Source organism: Vipera berus (assembly GCF_964194415.1).
Source record: "Vipera berus genome assembly, chromosome: 7".
NCBI lineage: Eukaryota > Metazoa > Chordata > Lepidosauria > Squamata > Viperidae > Vipera > Vipera berus.
The window spans coordinates 69,938,591-69,959,311 of NC_138209.1; the positions used below are offsets into that span (position 1 = coordinate 69,938,591).

Sequence of the window (20,721 nt, forward strand, 5' to 3'; positions counted from 1 at the left end):
ATCTGGATTCCACTATAACTCATAAAATAATTTGACACTCTATCACACATATTTAAAAAAGGCAGGTTAAGAAAAGAGTAATATTAAACCTATTTCAGAATATATAAAAGAAGAATTAATGCTACCCGATTGACATTTGAGAAATGCAATGGCATACTTTCCCCGCTAAATCTACAGAAATAAGGCAGACCTGTGTTTTAAGTATGCTGTATGAATGGGAAGGCTTTACGTTTGATTCAATGCCCATTGGAGTAATTGGGAAAAACCAAAAAAAAAAAAACCTTGCTAATTTTTGTAGGAAAATTTGTTTAGAACAAAAACATTTTTGCACAAAGTAGCTACGCAATTGAAAATTTCAGGCTCAGAAAAAAGCTTTTTCAGAAAGAGCAGTTGGTGTATCCATTCTAACTAGTCATACATAATAACACCCTCCAAAAAAAAACCCTTTCAAATCTGTAGCATCTTTCTTCGATGCTCCAAGCAGCCTTATTAATTGGTCACCTATTTCTATTGTACGATAATTTGATTGTAAATGTATTAAATTTGTTAAAAAATACATTTTAGATTTCTATATTCTGCAAAATCAATTTCTGTTAGTGAAGATTCACTAGCATATCAGCCTGCTGTATTAAGAAAGCTCTTCTGCTAAGGATGGAAAATTAATATCTAGATTCCTTAGAAAAAACTTTCTATTCCTATTTCTTAAACAAGGTTTAATTTACCAAAACAGTCAAATAGAAGAGCTTTTTTTGTAAATATTTAAATCCTAAAATGATTTAGTTTGTTAGTAGTGACTTTAATACTGTGTTTTAACAAAGGACAAGAAGTAGTTATAAACTATACTTAGTAATACTGAGAACAGTAGATAAAGAACTATTCCTCTATGGTTATGAAAAAAAAATCTCATTTGATTTAATAAGCTATTGAATATATTTTGGAAATACCTATCGTTCCCTTTTGTTTGCATTATCTGTAAAAATAAAACATTACTTAGTGTTAATCCATTTCATGCTTTTCAAAAGTGGTTTCTTTTTGATATGTAATTCATTTCAGGTGCTAATCCACCAGCAGCTTATATAAACTTAAGGAAGTTAATATGCCAAAGTCTTAAGTGGTCTTCTTTTTTTAAAAAAAATATATATATATCCTGGTAGGAACAGGTATTTACACAATCACACTGACAATGATTCACCGTAGTAGAAAATTTATCCGTCCGAGTTATGAATGCCCTTGAAACACAAATTGAAGTATCCGTGGCCTTTTTCTTGATTCATCCATCTACTGAAATAGCCAACACATGCTGAGATGCTACGGGAGTACTTCAAGGAAGAAGGATCCTTGAAAACTGGCTCCTCAAAGTCTTTCGCCAACCAAGGGAGATTTTGAGACCACTTGTTGAGAGGCATGAGCATTGGCAGGTCTTTACCGTCTGTTTTGGAGTGCTTTTCCTTACAAAACGGAAAGTTCACGAGTCATATCTTGATCTTCCTCTTTTCTTTTTTTTCATTTTGCACTGCTCAAACGTTGCCCGCTCTCCTTTCCAGAGTTACAGGAAGCTGTCCTCAACTAGTTCCGAGGAATCCATTCCAATATCGTCGATAATGTCAATATCATCAACGGTTTCGTCTTCTCGCTTCACGAACGTGGAACTGCTGGATCCGGTTTCAATGGCACTTTCCTCAGATGTCTGAGAACTGGGTAAGAACGCGGAAGAAAAAAAAAGTTAGGAAAGATTACAAAGCCCCACAGAAAATACTTGACTTATTTGTTCGTTTGTCATATGTATATGGCCACCCACCTCACAAGAAATTGACTCCGGGCAGCGTACCACCCTTAAATCACTTGTTATATACAGTGGCTGCAGAAAGACTATAACAGTGGTGGCGAACCGATAGCACGCATGCCACAGGTGGCACGCAGAGCCCTCTCTGTGGGCATGTGTGCTGTCACCCCAGTCCTAGGCCTTCAGCTGTGTTTTATAAAAACCTTTTCTATTTAGGCCTCCGCCTCCATGTGAAAAAAAAAGGTTCAATCAATCAATCAATTTCAACTTCTCACAGGAAAAAAAAAGATCTCGCAAAGTTGGAATTGATTGATTGAACTTTTTAGTCCCACCCAGTCTGCTGTTACCACCACAGCCACGCCCACCCAATGGGCCATGCCCACCCAATGGGCCATGCCTACCCGGCACCCAACGATTCATAAGCAGGTTTTGGGTTGCAGTTTGGGCACTCAGTCTCTAAAAGGTTTGCCATCACTGGACTATAACATAGAGGAGAAATCTAAGATTCTGGATCTTTTATTTGTAAGTGCATTCACAGATTTTCAAGACTGCCACTCACTAATCCAACAATGTACCCAATAGCTCCATTACCAAAAGGTGCAGTGGGTTTGCAACATTTCCTTCTACACAAATAAGGGAATTCTAGCTCCATTCTGCAACTGCTCAGAAATCTAGGCAACATCGTTACATTTGATAATGCCAAACAAGAGCTGTGGTGACACAGCGATTTTGAATAAGGTGTTGCAGACTGACTCTGCTCACTGCCAGCAGTTCGATCCCAACCGGCTCAAGGTTGACTCAGCCTTCCATCTTTCTAAGGTCAGTAAAATGAGGACCCAGATTGTTGTAATCCACTTAAGAGGGTGCTGTAAAGCACTATGAAGCGGTATATAAGTTAAAGTGGTATTTCTAGACTGAAAACGCCAATAAAAATGAGTTAGTTAACAGGAACTGCGTAGGTAAGCTGAATATACTACCTCACATGACCAAAACTGATGGCATGATGAAGTCCCTTCTGTCCTTACCTGTGTCTGTTCCTTTTCCCCATTTCATCTTCTGATACTGGGTCAATATCAGGCAGTGGGATTATATAGCCACTGTCTGCGCTGAGTCTTTGTTCATCAAATCCACTCTCTCTGTCTTTCAGCTTGTCCTCATTTTTGTAAGTGACACCAATATATGGATTGTCACAGTCCACTCTCATGCGTGTGACAGCAGGATGATCACTCTTTAAGAAGTCCAAGTGGATTCCATCATAAATCTAGAAAAAAAATGGAAAAAAATTGCTTAGACATTCATGTTTATTCTCTTACAGCTTTATCAACCTTTCTTCTCTGTAAAATCTAACGTAAGCTGCAATAAGGTTTCCTTTTGCCGTGCAAGGATCATGCTTCACATGTAAAGTGTTTTTAAAGAAAAATAATTATTCCATAAGTGGAACTTTTTTTTTAATGAGAACACTGGTTGTAGTAACTCAAGCCCTGCAGCGCAAACGGCTGTGGTGGCCCTGCACAAATTACAGGGTAGCAGCAACAACTTTTTCTGACATTGTCGAGAACGTCTTTTAGAGATAAAAGATGGCTCAACAGATTTGGAAGCATGAAGTATTAAAACTAAAATTATAGTCCATAATTACAATAAGAAACCAAACAACCTGTTAACTTTCAACAGCTTTTCCAGGATCTGCTACGCGACGGATCATCTGTCTTTTTAGAAATGGCACAAGATAAGTCAATCCTCTATGGAAAGGGGCCTAAAAAGCATGTATGTTGCCCATCCAACCGTAACATTTGCCAGGTTTATCCCAGGCATCCCAACCATTTATCTCCACATTGCCATCATTCCCTGAAATATAATTTTAAAACCCATGATTCAGCCCCACAATCATAAGGAAACATATTTTTAAAATCCTGAAAGCAACATCCATTTTCTGAAAAAGACTAACCTTCTTGTATTCACCAGGCAACAGACTCTCAACTATTTCACTTAAGTGGTAAAAAGATGGTCTCTTTTCAGGTTCATTATTCCAACATTTCACCATGATGTCATACCTGGGAACCAGACAGAAGAAAATGCCTCATAAGTAAATTGTTGACAAGATATAAGGCTGATGAAAAATAGGGGGATGACAAATGACAAATGTGCACCGCAATGAAACCAACATTGAATCAGCTATCAACTTTCATTCTCCGCTCCATTATATACCCTTTTATACCCTTAAGTATCTCAGGGAATTCACGACTATCTGTTAATTAGTTACCTAATTGTTTTATCAAACAGCATCTTTTTCTTAAAGCACAACACTGTTTTGTTTTGTTTTGTTTAGGAGAAGCAATATTGCAGGAGGCAAGCCCATCCATAGCTAAAGCTCTAGTGTAAATTTCGAAGTTCAGCCTGGAAGCATTTTGGGACTAAATGCTGCAAGGACACCAAGCTGAAAAAGTTTAATCCTATTATGTGCAAGCAGGGAAAGAAGATGCAAGTGAATACATACACCTCAGAGGTAGCATGATCTGGTTTTGTCATACGATAGCCACTTTTAATTTTATTATAGAAGGTGGAGTCAACCAACATGCCAGGGTATGGGGTCCCACCTGAAAAACAAAAGCAGGAAGTTGACATCACTTTTTTTTTTGACTCAAGAAGCAAATCCAAACAATCCATCTTTTAAATCTTAAAAGGCTGTATAAAATTTGACTGGTTCAACATACGTCAAGGATAAGAGTCCAAGAATTAACACCCACACATTTTTTTTTAGAAAGCAGGTAAATCAAGATAAAATAATAATCTGGTCACATCCTTCAGGCATAATTTCAACAGCCGCAAAACTTCTAAACAAGCAACATCTCCTTCATAAATATGTGCGTTCAGTGGTTGGGAGAGCAAAAGCAATAGCACTTAGACTTATATGCCGCTTCATAGGGCTTTAAAACCCTCTCTAAGTGGTTTGCAGAATCAGCCTATTGCCCCCAACAATCTGGGTCCTCATTTTATCAACCTGGGAAGGATGGAAGGCTGAGTCAACCTTGAGATGGTCAGGATCGAACTCCTGGCAGTGAGTTAGCCTGAAGTACTGGATTCTAACTACTGCGCCACCTAATCAGTCTAGGTTGAGATTCAGTAGACTCTTAAATATTTTGCAATCTATAATAGTATATATAAATCACTGGTCAAGGATAGACAATTGCAAAAAATGGAGGATGTTTTACAGATATCCAAATAGATAGGAACATACATTATTTTTTAATGTCTTGCAACCCAACAATAAACCCGCTTAATTCTATGGCATGAAGCAAAATTGGAGTTATTGGTTTAGCATGACATATGAAGCCATCTACTTATTTTATGGGTGGGCCATATTTTTGTGGCCATCACTGGACTCAGCATTGAGGCAGGGGTGATAGGGTGGAAGACTAAGAGCAATAATGTTGGTGGAGGCACAATCTTGCAGGCGGGACTATGTTTCGGGAAAAGCATTTTGAAAATGAATTGTTTAGCTTTAATTAAAGAAAAGAAAGAACAAAAAAAACCAGTAGAAAATCTATCTTTGACATCTTAGATATTGGGTTAATATGTCATAATAAAGATCAAAATTATAGTCTGAGTTGCAAAAAAAAGCAGCCCCTACAACAGAATCTCTTCATATTTTCTGATCAAATATGTACATCAAACCATGTGCAAAAGATATTCTGCTGGTGTCTGACTGACATCCTGAAACTGTGTTTATGTATTATTTAAAAGAATATGTGGGTGCACAATTTATTTTAATTTAACCATAACAAACAGACTATTACAGATTGCCAACATATATCAAAAACATTGGAGAACTTTGAAATTAATATCGTTTACAAAATTAACTTCTTAGAATTCTAAATTCTAATTCACATAATTTGCTATAAAATTTGCAAATGAAAAATTACAGGATGCCACGCTTTCATCAATGTATACTTGCTGATATTATGTTGTTATTTTTATTGTTGTCGGTTAGTACCGGAGGTTCATAGCAAATTTTAAAAAAAAAAAGTAATACTGATACCATTTTGGTTAACATGCCTCTAAACTAAAGTTGCAACCATAATATATTGCAGAAGGCTATTTATTTATCAGGTTCAATTCTTTCGTACACCAAAGCAATTAATTTGCCTACCAAGAGAAAATATTTCCCATAACAGAATGCCATAGGACCAGACATCACTTAATGTGGTATACAGGTTGTCAAAAATGCTTTCAGGTGCCATCCATTTGACTGGAAGGAAGGTCTGAAAAAGGCAAACGTTAATTAGAAAACATGCAAGAGTTGCTGTAAATGAAATATTCACTATCAGGCTGTCTTTAAAGTTGATTTGTAGCCATACGTATGTGGGTATGTCGGTAGCAAAGACACTTAAAGTTGGCCATTTTTTAAATGCTGTAGCTTGCTCTTCACCCACCCAGTGCTGGGATTCAGCCGGTTCACACTGGTTCGGCAGAACCAATACCTATTTTTTTTGTTGCCAATTATGATAAATCTGTGTTTTCCAGAACTTGTCTGGTTTTGTTGTGATTCAGGGTCAGCCTGTGGGTTCGGCAGTTGGGTCGGACAACTCAGAGGAGGAGGGGGGTGTTGAAGACCTTGCTGAGGGGGTTGAAGATCTTGCTGATGATAGCCCTCAGGCAGGCCCCTCCCACTTGGTCACCATGGAGACCCAGCTGTGTGAGCCTGACAGTGTGGATGAAGATGACCCACAGCTGGCCCTGTTCAAGGACGCCCGACGCAGGAGGCAGTCAGGTAGGAGTAAACAGAGGAAGGCTGTGGGGCTTCTCGGAAGGAGGCAGAGAGAGGCTACGCCCTGAACTCTTTATAAAGGGAATGTGTGGGGAGGGCTGGTTTGCTGAAAGCAACCGCTCAGATAGTGTTTCAAAGCTCCTGTATCTTGGTTCGTGTCTTGTTTGTTTTTTGTAGTAATAAATTTGGCAGAGGTATTCCAGCCTCTTGCCGTTTGTAAAGGGGTTGCCTTTTCTGCAGGGCCGGTAGCAGGCTGGTACAGAACAGGTTTTTATTCAAGTAGCTGGGGTTGTGGTTTTTAGACGTTTTCTTGTCTAGCTATACACAACGCTCGGACAAAGGCAAAGAACGTTGAAGTGAGGACGCCGATCAAGAAGCAATATGGAAATATCCTAAGAGTTTTATTGTTTTTTGGTCAGGTGTTATTTAATATATTTTTTGTTAACATTTTAAAACTCTTTCTTGCAACACAAGCTAGTTTTGTGTACCTCTTTTGTTGTTCTTATTTAAGCATTAAATGCATGAAATAATAAACCACCTTTCGGTATATCGTTCTTTTATATACTTAAAATGGTCGCTAGGGCAGCCACCCCACATAAAAACGACAGCAATACGTACACTGCCTTTGGAGACATAGTTTGAATCGTGCATGATATCTCTTGCTAGCCCAAAGTCACAGATCTTCACAATTTTTCCTTCAGCCAAGAGGACATTTCGTGCTGCCAGATCACGGTGCACGCACTGTAAAAAATAAAAATAAATAAAAAAGATACATTAGTCATCTTTAGAATAATAACCTGCCTTTGGTATTCAGTGGTACCTTGGTACTCAATTGCTTTGAAACTCATCAAATTTGGTACTGCAAAATTTTTGTCCTGGTACTCATTGTTTAAAGGTAAAGGTAAAGGTAAAGGTTCCCCCGCACATGCGTGCTAGTCGTTTCCAACTCTAGGGGCCGGTGCTCATCTCCATTTCAAAGCCAAAGAGCCAGCGCTTGTCCGAGGACGTCTCTGTGGTCATGTGGCCGGCATGACTAGATGCCAAAGGCGCACGGAACGCTGTTACCTTCCCACCGTAGTGGTCCCTATTTTTCTACTTGCATTTTTACGTGCTTTCGAACTGCTAGGCTGGCAGAAGCTGGGACGAGTAACAGGCGCTCACTCTGTTACGCGGCACTCGGGATTCGACCCGCCAAACTGCCAACCATCTGATCGACAAGCTCAGCATCCTAACCATTTGGTACTCAATGCACAAGCTAGAACTTGTCGCTATCAGCTGCCTTGTGACTCACTACATTATTCCTTATGAGAAAAAAGTGTTTGGTGTTCATCATTTTTGATACTCATCGTGCCTCCCGATATCAATTATTTGTATTTTATTTTTTTATTTTAATCCCATTTATATCCCGCCCTTCTCCGAAGACTCAGGGCGGCTTACAATTTAAGCACAAACCAATGTGCTTAGCAATAGCCTTCATTCTATGTATATGCCTGCTTATTAGGGCTTTCGGCCCCCGCCAAGCGGCATTATTACAAAGTCAGCTTAATTGCCCCCAACAATCTGGGTCCTCATTTTACCTACCTCGGAAGGATGGAAGGCTGAGTCAACCTTGAGCCTGGTGGGACTCGAACCTGCACTAATTGCAGGCAGCTGGTGTTACTTAAGGAGGCATTAGCCCACTGCTCCACCAAGGCTCTTAATTAACAATGAGTTAATTAAGTTAACAATGAGTATCAAGGTACCACTGTATAGAGTACATGACAACAACAACAACAACAACAATAATAATAATGACGATGATGATGATGATGATGATGATGTTGGAAGGGACCTTAGAGGTCATCTAGTCCAACTCCCTGCTCAGGCAGGAAACCCTATACTACTACAGACAAATAGCTGTCCAGTCTCTTCTTAAAGACTTCCAGTGTTGGAGCATCCACAACTTCTGGAGGCAGGTTGTTCCACTGATTAATTGTTCTAACTGTCAGGAAATTTCTCCTTAGTTCCAGGTTGCTTCTCTCTTTGGTTAGTTTCCATCCATTGCTTCTTGTCTTGCCTTCGGGTGCTTTGGAGAATAGCTTGACTCCCTCTTCTTTGGAGCAGCCCTGAGATATTGGACCACAGCTATCAGGTCACCCCTCGTCCTTCTCTTCATTAAACTAGACATGCCCAATTCCAGCAACCGTTTCTTGTAAGTTTTAGCCTCCAGTCCCATGATCCTCTTTGTGGCTCTTCTCTGCACTCTTTCCAGAGTCTCAACATCTTTTTTTTTACATTGTGGGGTTGGCTGATGCTAGGAAGAAACATTGCGATGATCTTAACACATTTGAAATGTTAAAGGTGGGTTCTTTAAAGGCGAACCCTCTCTTTTCCATCTTTAACATTTCAAATGTTAAATGTTGGCATTAAGATCATTGCAGTGTAGCTTACTTAAGCGAAAGTAAGAGGAAGGATGAGTGCAGAAAAAACCACATCTAGAAGACTAAGCAAACCAGGCTGAATTTGTTTCTGAATTTGTTTGGCACTGTCTCCCTCTTGACCACATGAGCATTTCAAGCTGCCTAGATCCTAACATAGAAACTGTGACTTACACATAAGATATGTAATGGACAGCAGATCTATGGAATAAGTTGGGGTAAAAATTGCTGACAAGGATAAACTCCTAACTCTGACCCAACCATTGTACATTCAGGAAGATCCCTCTGGTAAAAGTGTCCTTCTTGGGGTACAACGTTTAAAAATTCTGGTTGGTTGTTAAATTCAGACAGGGTCCCTTTCCCATCCCCATTCTTAAAATAGCTGAAGTGACTGATTAAAAGAGGTGAAAAATTGGTGTTTGAAGCTAGGAGTGAAGTGGTTTCTTCTTATCTCCCCCTCACAATAATATTCATTTTTCAGAAAATAATATGTAAATCGGGGGTCTTCAAACTTGGCCCTTTTATGACTTGTGGACTTCAACTCCCAGAATTCCTGGCTGAGGAATTCTGGGAGCTGAAGTCCACAAGTCATGAAAGGGCCAGGTTTGAAGACCCCTGATGTACAGTAAATGTACAAATGGACTCCTTCCAGATTTGGTGTTTCTGCATTCATCCTGTCAATAACCCAGAGCCTATGTTCGGTAATGATATGTGTGGAGCCTATCAGTTGTGTTTGAATTGTGTTTCTTCCTCATTGCCTGATTTAGATAACTTCCCTCTTATTAATCTTGCTAGGGAATGGCATTAGTGTATTTTGTTTTGTTTTGTTTTCCAGAATTTAATAGGAAACTTTAGCTCTAAATACGTTATACTGGATTTATGACAAAATTGGCTGTTTGAGTTTTTTGCCTTGGATTGGACAACTGTGTGGGGAAAATGTCAATTGTCTCAAATTATTTATACAATGTAAAATAATCATTTTCTCACACATGTTCCGTTGACTGTTCCTTTTATAAGAGCTCTTTGCAAAGCTTGGATGCAAACTTTGTTTACATGAAGTCACCCTGTGAAGCTCTTCCACTTACATTTTTTGAAGCCAGGAACTCCATTCCCCGAGCTACTTGGTAGGTGAAGCTCAGAAGATCCAACAAACTGAGGCCTTCTGAACTATCATCAGAAAGCAGATTCTTCCCATCTGGTTTCATGGAGAGGAGGAAAAAATGAGAAGAAAATTCTTTTGTTAAATTTCGACTCCAGAGGAATCCAACAATCCTTCAATCTCTTTCAGGCAGCCTCATAGTGAAAGGCTTTTGAACAGGTTGCGTCTTTCTGAGACGTGAAGGAGACAATGTCATGGTTCCGATAAATGAGACCGTTCAAACAAAATGCAGGCATTGTTTATCTAAAAAGTCTTAATAATGAAACGAAACATCAGCACTCATGGAGGGGATGCCAGAATCTGAAATCTCCTCCCCCCAAACCCATTGTAACACACATAATATCCCCGCCCTTATCTACACATCGTAAATCACATTATCCAATTAGTTTTACATATGAAGTTTCACTTCCCATTCTGTACGCAGGCTTTTCTTATCTTCTCAAAACATCCAGCCGATGGTTTCCCCCCAAAGCGAAGCAATTAAAGTAACAGGCTGTCTCTCATATTGTCAGTGCAAATATGTCAATGTTTGCAGCATTGACAGACATCACGGTGTCTCCAGCAGACTGATTTAACCACAACCCGCCCCCCCCCGGTTTTCCTGCATAAAATTCCAAGGATTAAGTACTTATTATTGCTATTTCCTTAGATTGTCATTTCCCTTTACCAAATCCAGCAACTTTTCCTCTGTCGTTCCATCACATCGGTACTATCTCCAAAACATTTCAACATAACAAGCTACATTTTTATCCATCGGTAATAGAGAAGAGTATTTCTTTTAAAAAAAAATATCCAAATACTAAATATAGTTTTATTTAATTATAGACATTTTTCCTAGAAATTGCAGGATTAAAGGAGTACCACCTACACATTACAGAGCTTGTTGTTACTTTATTCCCTTGTGGTTTAAATCCAAAGGCATCATTTAGAAATGGCCTGGAGTCGTCCACTTGTTTTCTACACATATCCATTTTCGTCCTGTTTAGTTTTGCTAGGCTGGCTCGTGCTTTTTGGTAATTGAGGTCACCCAAGGCTCTCAAAGGATCAATGACTCTACAGCATCGCTCTTATTATGCTCGGGAAAATGACAGCTGCAACAGGCCTGAATTATAATCATTTGGTTACTTGTGGACTCAGTAAGGCTCTAGTGGACCAGCCTCTGCCAGTGGAGCTGGGATGGGAAGAGAATCCAGTTCGAGAATCAGGAGAGAGAGCAAATCTGTTTTGTAAGCCATGGATCAGATTTCAGTGTAATAGGACAGTAAAAGGGATGAGTTGGTCATACGGCCCTTGACTAACCATCAATTTGGCATTCTACAAATTACTTCTCTTTCAAGTCGGTTAACTCTTAGGAATGAATCCTAATCTAAGGCAAAGCACAAAAGCAGTGGCTCAAAATCAGCCAAATACCCCCCCAAAAAAGGAAATCATTTGTGCCACCAATGACACCGGCTCTCATTAAGCCTAAGAAACATCATTGATCAGTTTTATGGATAGAGGCACATGTTAGCGTTATGCGCTGGGTAAGAGGATAAAGAAAAGATGGGAAATCTTTGACTCCACAGGTCTTCCTGAACACCTATCTCATTTTGAATTATAAATAACAACTGATGCTGCTCACAACAAACTTAAATAACCAACCGAATTGTAAGAAACAATATAATTGTCATTTGCAGAAAAAAAAGAGCTAAAGCTAAGTATATTTTTGCCTTCCCTGTCCCCCGAAGTAGGAAATGTTAACACCTAATGTGACTCTGCCTTTTGTAGCAGTCTTCAAGATACAGGAACTTTCCGAGACTCAATATTTGGGAATCTTACGAACCAATCGCTATGTGCATAAGGCATTCCAATTGCCTTAATACTTCACTTTCAATTTTTCCTAGTGCACACAATATCTACTAGTGTGCAATAATACTGTGACATTTGTTTCAAGTATGTTAATGTTATTTGAATTTCTTATTAGGCCAAAATGTGGCTTTAAGTAAAGGCACCCTTGAATTGAGCTTCATTATGGGTGACTCTATGGAGGCATCTCTGCTGCTTTTCTGGTGGCAGTATGGAAATTAATTTGCAATTGCTTTCTTCCATGATGTCTTTTTGACTTCCCAGACTAATCTATACTCTGCAATTTCTGATGGTCTCCCATCCGACAACTAAACATATCCAGCCCTGCTTATTTTTGGAGACTCGTTTTAAGTTGCTTACAGTAAACACAGCAACACAGATGATTCTACAGCAGGGATCTTCAAACTTGGCCCTTTTATGACTTGTGGACTTCAACTCCCAGAATTCCTCAGCCAGGCATGCATGCCTGGCTGAGGAATTCTGGGAGTTGAAGTCCACAAGTCATAAAAGGGCCAAGTTTGAAGACCCCTGTTCTACAGGAAGAATAAATACATTACGTTTTCCGTGAAACAGTTATAATTCAGATTATAATCAATGAGAGGCTGCTGTAATCTTTCAGACTTTATACGACCTCTAAAACCAAGCTGAAATAATTCAATTTTTAGGAAAATTGAATGCTGAAATGGCCATAAGACCTGACCCTTAGCTACCCTTGTGCACATACAGAGAGATGAACACAGAAAGAGATCATTGCAATCAAGCCTGAAAGACAAAAAGTAAAATAAAATCTAATGGCAATCATTTCTGCCATGAGCGCCAGCATAAAAGAACTAAATGGTGCAGCTGTTAGGGACAATACAAAACCAAATGTTGCACACTACAGCCAATGAGGTGAAATGACAAAAGCCATCCACAAAACCTTCTAACTTTTGCTCCTGCAAGATTAGCAACAACTTCAAATTACTTTGTTCAGGGGAAAGAAAGAAAAAACAGTTCAAGGAGAACACTTAACCTTAATCCAGTCTGATTCTTTGCAGAATAAAGTTACTTAGCTATGTACTGTATGCTAAGACATATAAGTGGACTTACCCAATATAGATTTTTTCTTATATGAAGCTGGGCGATCATACAAAGATCTTTGGATGTCAGAGTATCTCGACTTGTCTTTTCTTTCTAACATGGGCACATACTGAGTTGTCTCTGCTTGTTTCATATCCATATATTCCCCATTATTTTCAAAGGACAGGATGACATAGCTAGAATTAAAAGCACAGTAGCAATATAAAGACATTGGAGTTTGAATATTTAGTGTATTTATTATACTGATCTGTTATGTGTTGATTATTTAGAATATTTAGAACAGAATAGAGCTGGAAGGGACCTTGGAGGTCTTCTAGTCCAGCCCCCCACTCAAGCAGGAGGACCTATACCATCTCAGAGCATCACTGGAGATTTTTAAGAAGAGATTAGACAGTCGCTTGACTGTCTGCAGTGATGGAGCGCCCATGATTTCTGATGGCAAAGCTGTTCCACTGGTTAATTGTCCTCACTGTTAAGTTTATCCTTAATTCCAGGTTGCTTCTCTCTTTGATCAGTTTCCAGCCATTGTTTTCTTGTCCTGCCCCCTGGTGCTTTGAAGAATAACATGACTCCCTCTTCTCTGTGGCAGCCCCTCAAATACCGGAATATTGCTATCATGTCTTCCCTATTTCTTCTTTTGTTTAGACTAGCCCACAGGTCTGCAACCCGCGGCTCCGGAGCCGCATGCGGTTCTTTCAGCCGGCTCCTGCGGCTCCCAGTCCTCTGCCATGCGCAGTCAAAAAAAAAAAAGTGGGACTAAAAAAGTTCAACCAATCAATTTAAATATGCAGGGTAGGTGCATATCTCACCTTGGCTCCACTCTTCAGTCAAACCCTGTTCTGCGCATGTACGCACATGTGCACGCATTTTTTGCGGCTCCCAGTTTTTCCTTTTGTGAGGGAACTGGTTCCGAGTGGCTCTTTCACTGTTTCAGGTTGCTGACCCCTGGACTAGCCAAACCCAAGTCCCACAGCCGTTCTCTGTATGTTTTAGTCTACAGGCCTTGGATCATCTTAGTTGCTCTTCTCTGAATTTTTTTCCAAATTTTCAACATCTTTTTTGTGATACGATGACCAGAATTGGCTGCAGTATTCCAGGTGTGGTCTTACTAGGGTTTTATACAGCGGTACTAATACCTCGCGTGATCTTGATTCTATGCCTCTGTTTATACAACCCAGGATTGTATTAGCTTTTTTGGCTACTGCTGCACACTGCTGGTTCATGGTTAAGTGATCGTCCACTAGGACTCCAAGGTCCATCTCGCAGTTACTGTTTTGAAGCCAGGTCTCGCCCAATCTGTACTTGCACCTTTGATTATTTTTTTTTTCTGCCTAAATGTAAAACTTTGCTTTTCTCCACATTGAAACTCATTTTGTTGGATAGGGCAAACTTGTCTTCTCTTCCTTAGACTAGAGATACCCAACTCCAGCAACCGTTTCTTGTAAGTTTTAGCCTCTAGTCCCATGATCCTCTTTGTTGCTCTTCTCTGCACTCTTTCCAGAGTCTCAACATCTTTTTTTACATTGTGGGGTTGGCTGATGCTAGGAAGAAACATTGCGATGATCTTAACACATTTGAATTGTCCAAAGACAATTCCTGTGGTCATTGGCCAGCATGGCTATACGCTAAATGCAGAGGGGACAGATTAATATTGTCTCTTTGATTACTTTAGAGCTCATGCTTACCTTCTCGTGCTTTCATCTGCAGAATTCATGCCAAAAATGTCCAGATCCTTCTTTGCCTTTTCGGGGTGCCGACTCAGAAAATTATCCCTATTTTTATGGAGGTAGTTCACCAAGTCTCCGTAAAAACAGTACTCTGTTATGATGTATATTGGACCTAACGAGGAGGAATAAAGCAGAATACTAAATGCCTCCTGGAAGTCATGTTTGGAAACTAATCGGAGAACACTGTCCCAATGATAGGGATTATGTCCCAATAGCAATGATTCTTTCTCGGTGTACGAACTCCAAGAAGCATGAAGAAAGTCTTTGAATTCATCTCCCATTCTTGTCCCAAAATCAAACCGCTGAGAATCCTAGGCGGTCTCCCCAAACCTGCCTTTTGAGACATATTTAGTGGTCATCAGAGACTTTTCTAGACTGAACTATACACATAAACACCATGTCCTTAAAGGCTGTCGGAAAAGTTCTGAAATCCGAATGTCAAGAACTACGAATGATAACCTACCATGTTCGTAGCAACCTTTCTGTACTTGGAAGCAGTGGTGGCATTCAACCAGTTCGTACCAGTTCGGCAGAACCAGTAGCTAATTTTGTTTGTTGCCAAGGCCCAGAATGGACTTCTGGAAGCGGCATCCACACAGAGAACCAGTTGTTCACCTATTTGAATCCCGCCACTGCTTGGAAGTCTCTTGTCGCTTCTTTCTATGGCTAAAGAGGCTGCGCTTGGCTTGGTGAGGACTTAAATTATGCAGTCCTGATAATACAGGATTGACAATAATTATAGAATAATTATGCTACCTCCTGAACTGGGCGCCTTCCCGATGTGCTTGCCATGCTGGCTGGTAATTCATAGGAGTTGTCATTTGAGCAGATCTGGAGTTGTAGTACCAACACATCTGAAGAACATTATGCTGGGAAGACTTGTGTAGCAAACCGCAACAATGATCGAATAAAATGGCCAGTGTTTGATTTCTTAAATTACAACCTACTCTTCTAAATACTAGCTCAATGAGAGCAGCCAGCCCTGCTGATCTCTTTCTTTTTTTTTCAACAGAAAGGGACAAAGAGGACTGCTAGAGAAATTTACCTGATTTTGTGCAGGCACCTAAGAGGTTGACTATGTTCAAGTGGGGGCCAAGATGGGTCATTATCTTTAATTCAGACATAAGAGCCTGCTTTTCGCTGGATCTTGCCGTTGCTGGTGGGAAAATACGGTACACAGAGAATTAGAATGTGTTATTCCAGAAATTACAGGTAGTCATGAGCACAACTGAGCTCAAACTTTCTGTTGGTAAGTGAGTTTTGGCCCTGTTTTATGACCAATCTTGCCCCAGTCATTAAGTGAAGCACTGCAGTTAATTACTAACCCGGTTGTTAAGTGAATCTGGCTTCCCCATTGACTTTCCTCATCAAAAGGTTGCAAAAGGTCGACCACATGACCTTGGGACTCAGCAATGGTCATAAGCATGAACCAGTTGCCAAGCATCTGAATTTTGATCCCCTGACTGTGGGGATGCTGCAAAGGCCGAAACTGTGAAAAATGGCTAGAAGTCACTTTTCCCAGGGCTGTTGTAACTTTGAACAGTCACTAAATGAACTGTTGTAAGTCGAGGACAACCTGTACAGAATTAAGTTATCATGCTTGCTGTTCCTTTATGAACAGGAATCTTCTTGGGGGGGGGGGGGAAATAGTTTTCAAAAATAAAATCTGCTAGAGAAAGAAAACTCCTTTCATTTTATTTGCTGATTTCTTAACCTGCTTAATAAATAAAGTGGCACTATCTTCCTACGGTGGACATTTCCCAGTATAGATTGTTTTCTGAATCAGACTGTGAGCACTTCAAAATTATTATTTTGCACCATGAATGACTTATGACTTACAACTGTCACAGCATCCCCGCAGTCATGAGGTCAAAATTCGGGCACTTGGCAACTGTCGAATATTTACAACCGTTGCTGCATCCCTGGGCTGTGTGACCACCATTTGCAAACTTCCCAACTGGCTTCGGACACACCAAAGTCAATGGGGGAAGCTGGATGTGGAGCTTAATGACTGCATGATTCACTTAAGAACTGCAGTAATTTACTTAACAAATGCGGGCCTAAAATTGGCCGTAACTCGCTTGATAACTGCCTCGCTTAGCAATGGAAATTCTGGTTGCCAATGGCACTTGTGCGTTGATGAGTTCCTATATAAAAAAATTAGATTTTCTCAGCTCCGCTACTATGAACAGAAGTATCAACTGGTAACTTTATTCAATCCTTTTTAAAAAAAAAATACTAGTCACATTAAATATTAATTCTAGAGGAAATACGTTGAGCTGATTAATTTTTATTACAAGCTCAAATGCTAACGAGATGGCATTAAAGAGAAAGATAAGGTAAGGTGAGGTGAGGTGAGGTGAGGTGAGGTGAGGTGAGGTGAGAAGAGAAGAGAAGAGAAGAGAAGAGAAGAGAAGAGAAGAGAAGAGAAGAGAAGAGAAGAGAAGAGAAGAGAAGAGAAGAGAAGAGAATAACCTTTATTGTCATTTTTTACTGTGGGCACAACGGCACACATCAAAAATGAAATTTAGTTACCCGCTCTCAAAGTGAACACATACATGACACACACCTAAACATACTATATACAACATATACATACTATATACAACGTATGTATAGACCAGTGTTGGCGAACCTATGGCATGCGTGCCAGAGGCGGCACTCAGAGCCCTCTCTGTGGGCACGCACACCGTTGCCCCAGCAGAGTTTGCCAGAGTAGCGAGCACGTGGCGTTTGGATGCAACAGGGCAGGAAGCGAGCAAGCAAGCAGCATTGCCCCTCCCCCCGGGGATGCCCCAGAGATGGCAAGGGACTGGCCCCGGCCATGCTCACCCAGTCTGCTGTGACCACTGCAGCCATGCCCACTCAGTGGGTCATGTCACCCTGCCCCCGCTGAGGGCACCATAATGCTGATACAGCCCTGGCACTTTACGATCAATAAGTGGAGTTTGGGTTGCAGTTTGGGCACTCGGTCTCTAAAAGGTTCGCCATCACTGGTATAGACCAACACCCCTACATATACATAACACATGAATACTAAACACTGTCCATCTTGAATATATAACAGAATGATGCGGTATATTAGCTGTAAATGGGAAAAAATACTTACGTTTCAACATTTTCACAGCTACTTTCATTACTGGTTGTGATCGGCTTAATCCATATGCGGTTCCTTCCACTACTTTCCCAAAAGCTCCAGAACCAAGGATTCGGCCTATAGACAAGAGAATACAGTTACTGAGAACTAACACTGGAGTTATTTTGTTTTTTCCTTCCAAGAGTTTTTCTAAATATGTGGCATGGGTAACTTTTTTAACTGTGTAGTTAATTTATTTTGGGGCTGTTATTTAATTCTTTTTTAATTTTTGTATTGTTGTTTTTTATTGTTGTTAGCCACCCTGAGTCCTTCGGGAGATAGGGCGGCATATAAGTCCCCAAAATAAAATAAATAATAAACTTCTGTAAACCCAGGAAAATCTACTGGCACCTTCTCCTTGAGCACTGGAAGCCTGTTTTTAATTAGGCAAGAGTTGAAACTCAAAAAAAATGTGACCTTATTTAAATTCTATACCGGATGCCCATCTAGCTACAATCTGAAGTGATAAAGTTGAGAATTCCACCATCTTAAATTATGACTTCGTTTTGCATAAAATAAGCACGAGAAAAGATAGAAAGGAAGATGCCCTAAGTAAGCAGAAGTGCCCAAAAGAGAAATGCTCCCTTTTTTTTTCATCATGTCACTATCAACAATAGGACATTTGATTAGCTCCAGGCCAGGGAATAGAAAAAGCATGAACTGCTCCAGTGTTACTGGGATTTGTCATGAAGCCCCATAAAAGAAGAAAAAATATATATTTTCCATTTCACCACGATAGGAATATCTTCCAAGGCCATAGCAATCTCACCTGTAGCCTTTTGTGCCGTTTGGGATGAAGGATTTGTTGCTAAGAGGATCAGCATAATAACAGAATGACAATGTTGGAAGAAAACTTGAAGGTCTTCTAGTTTAACCTCCCCCCCCCACACACACCTTGCGTTCAAGCAGGAAACCCTATGCCATTTCAGGCAAATGGCCGTCCAATCTCTTCTTAAAAATCTCCAGTGTTGGAGCACCCACAGCTTCTGGAGGCAAGTTGTTCCACTTATTAATTGTTCTCATTATCAGGAAATTTCTCCTTAGTTCTAGGTTGCTTCTCTCCTTGATTTGTTTCCACCTGTTGCTTCTTGTCCTGCCTTCGGGCGCTTTGGAGAATAGCTTGACTTCCTCTTCTTTGTGGCAACCCCTGAGATACTGGAACATTGCTATCATGTCCCCCCTCGTCCTTCTCTTCACTAGACTAGACATTCCCAATTCCAGCAACCGTTCCTTATATGTTTTAGCCTGCAGTCCCCTAACCATCTTTGTTTCTTTTCTCTGCACTCTTTCTAGAGTCTCAACATCTTTTTTACATCGTGGCGACCAAAACTGAATGCGGTATTCCAAGTGTGGCCTTACCAAGGCCTTGTAAAGTGGTATTGACACTTCACGTGATTTTGATTCTACCCCTCTGTTAATGCAGCCTAGCACTGTGTTGGCTTTTTTGGCAGCTGCAGCACACGGCTGGCTCCTATTTAAGTGATGGTCCACTAGGACTCAGAGATCCCTCTCACAGTTGCTACTATTGAGCCAGGTGCCACCTATTCTACACCCCTGCATTTGCTTTTCTCGCCTAGGTGTAGAACCTTACTTTCTCACCATTGAATTTCATTTCATTAGATAGGGTGTCAAGGTTGAATTGCTGAGATGCCTGCTAACTTCTATTGCTACTCAACGTGCCATACAAACTGGGGTGGGTGGGTTAGAAAGCATTGGAAGGAAACAGGATTCCAAGAAGCCATCCACGGACCGTTACAAGAATGCCAAGGTCATTAACGCAGGTGTCTGATGGAGAAGTGGACCGTTCCCATAACAAACCAAAGGTATACTGTATGATTGGGCAATGTGAACACCTGGTGGGTGGGTGTTAAGGGAAGCTATTGTTAACTAGGTAAAATTTCATGCGGGGAAATTAGAGCTGGTTCTTCTTCTTCAGTTCTGAGATGTGTATTCAATAAAGCTTCTATTTTACGGCTTTCAAAACCTTAGAAATTCCTCTCTCTCTCTCTCTCTCTTTTTTTTTTTGGATCTGCTATTCAGACAGTTGACATTGGGCCCAGTGTTCAAGTCTGTCGAGATCTTTCTAGAGTATTGGCTGTTCCTGCCACCTTGGTGTCAAAACCATTTCTGGTACATTATTATATTAGAACAATTAACCAGTGGAACAACCTGCCTCCAGAGGTGGTGAATGCTCCAACACTGGAGGTTTTTAAGAAGAGACTGGACAGCCATTTGCCTGAAATGGTATAAGGTTTCCTGCCTGAGCAGGGGGTTGGACTAGATGACCTCCAAGGTCCCTTCCAACTTCTTCTTCTTCTTCTTCTTCTTCTTATTATTATTATTATTATTATTATTATTATTATTATTATTATTATTATTAATACCTCTGAGTTTTCCTATGAAAAATTCCGAGACTCTTTCCTTCACCGCAGCAACTATCGCAAGTCTTTGGGTGATCCTTACCTAGCACTAATCCATCCCTAGGAAATTCCCATCTTGAGTCATAGGGCAACTGCATAGGATCCACATAGATGTACTCGTGGCCATCAGGACTGATCGACTCAATGACTCTCCATCTGATCTCATATCTGGGTTTCTGCGCAAAAGAAGGCATGGAAGATCAGCTCCAGCCCAACACATTAAATCATGCAGAATATGGTTTAGAGAAAAGATTTCTCCTTACCTGCTTCCATATGATTACCAAGACAATCAGCGCGATTATTACAATCACAAGGAGGACGAGGACAGCAGCTGCCACCGTAAGTTCTGATCTTAATGCTGTAAGGAGAAGCACAGAGGATTCGTTCGT

The 20,721-nt window shown here is 40.4% G+C and overlaps 1 protein-coding gene across 1 annotated transcript in view; it reads right to left on the reverse strand.

Annotated features, from left to right (window-relative positions):
* Positions 1 to 1,003: 1,003 nt before the first annotated feature.
* PDGFRA (platelet derived growth factor receptor alpha) overlaps positions 1,004 to 20,721 on the reverse strand; it is a 51,323-nt gene continuing 31,605 nt past the window's right edge. Inside the window, exons 11-23 of the mRNA XM_081332975.1 lie at positions 20,596 to 20,690; positions 20,376 to 20,508; positions 17,886 to 17,990; positions 15,822 to 15,932; positions 14,735 to 14,888; positions 13,059 to 13,225; positions 10,051 to 10,160; positions 7,167 to 7,289; positions 5,931 to 6,042; positions 4,278 to 4,377; positions 3,729 to 3,834; positions 2,809 to 3,044; positions 1,004 to 1,694 (exon numbers count right to left, since the gene is read on the reverse strand). Of these exons, the coding sequence (XP_081189101.1) occupies positions 1,547 to 1,694; positions 2,809 to 3,044; positions 3,729 to 3,834; positions 4,278 to 4,377; positions 5,931 to 6,042; positions 7,167 to 7,289; positions 10,051 to 10,160; positions 13,059 to 13,225; positions 14,735 to 14,888; positions 15,822 to 15,932; positions 17,886 to 17,990; positions 20,376 to 20,508; positions 20,596 to 20,690 (1,700 nt within the window). The 3' untranslated portion in view covers positions 1,004 to 1,546. The remainder of the gene's footprint in view (positions 1,695 to 2,808; positions 3,045 to 3,728; positions 3,835 to 4,277; positions 4,378 to 5,930; positions 6,043 to 7,166; positions 7,290 to 10,050; positions 10,161 to 13,058; positions 13,226 to 14,734; positions 14,889 to 15,821; positions 15,933 to 17,885; positions 17,991 to 20,375; positions 20,509 to 20,595; positions 20,691 to 20,721) is intronic.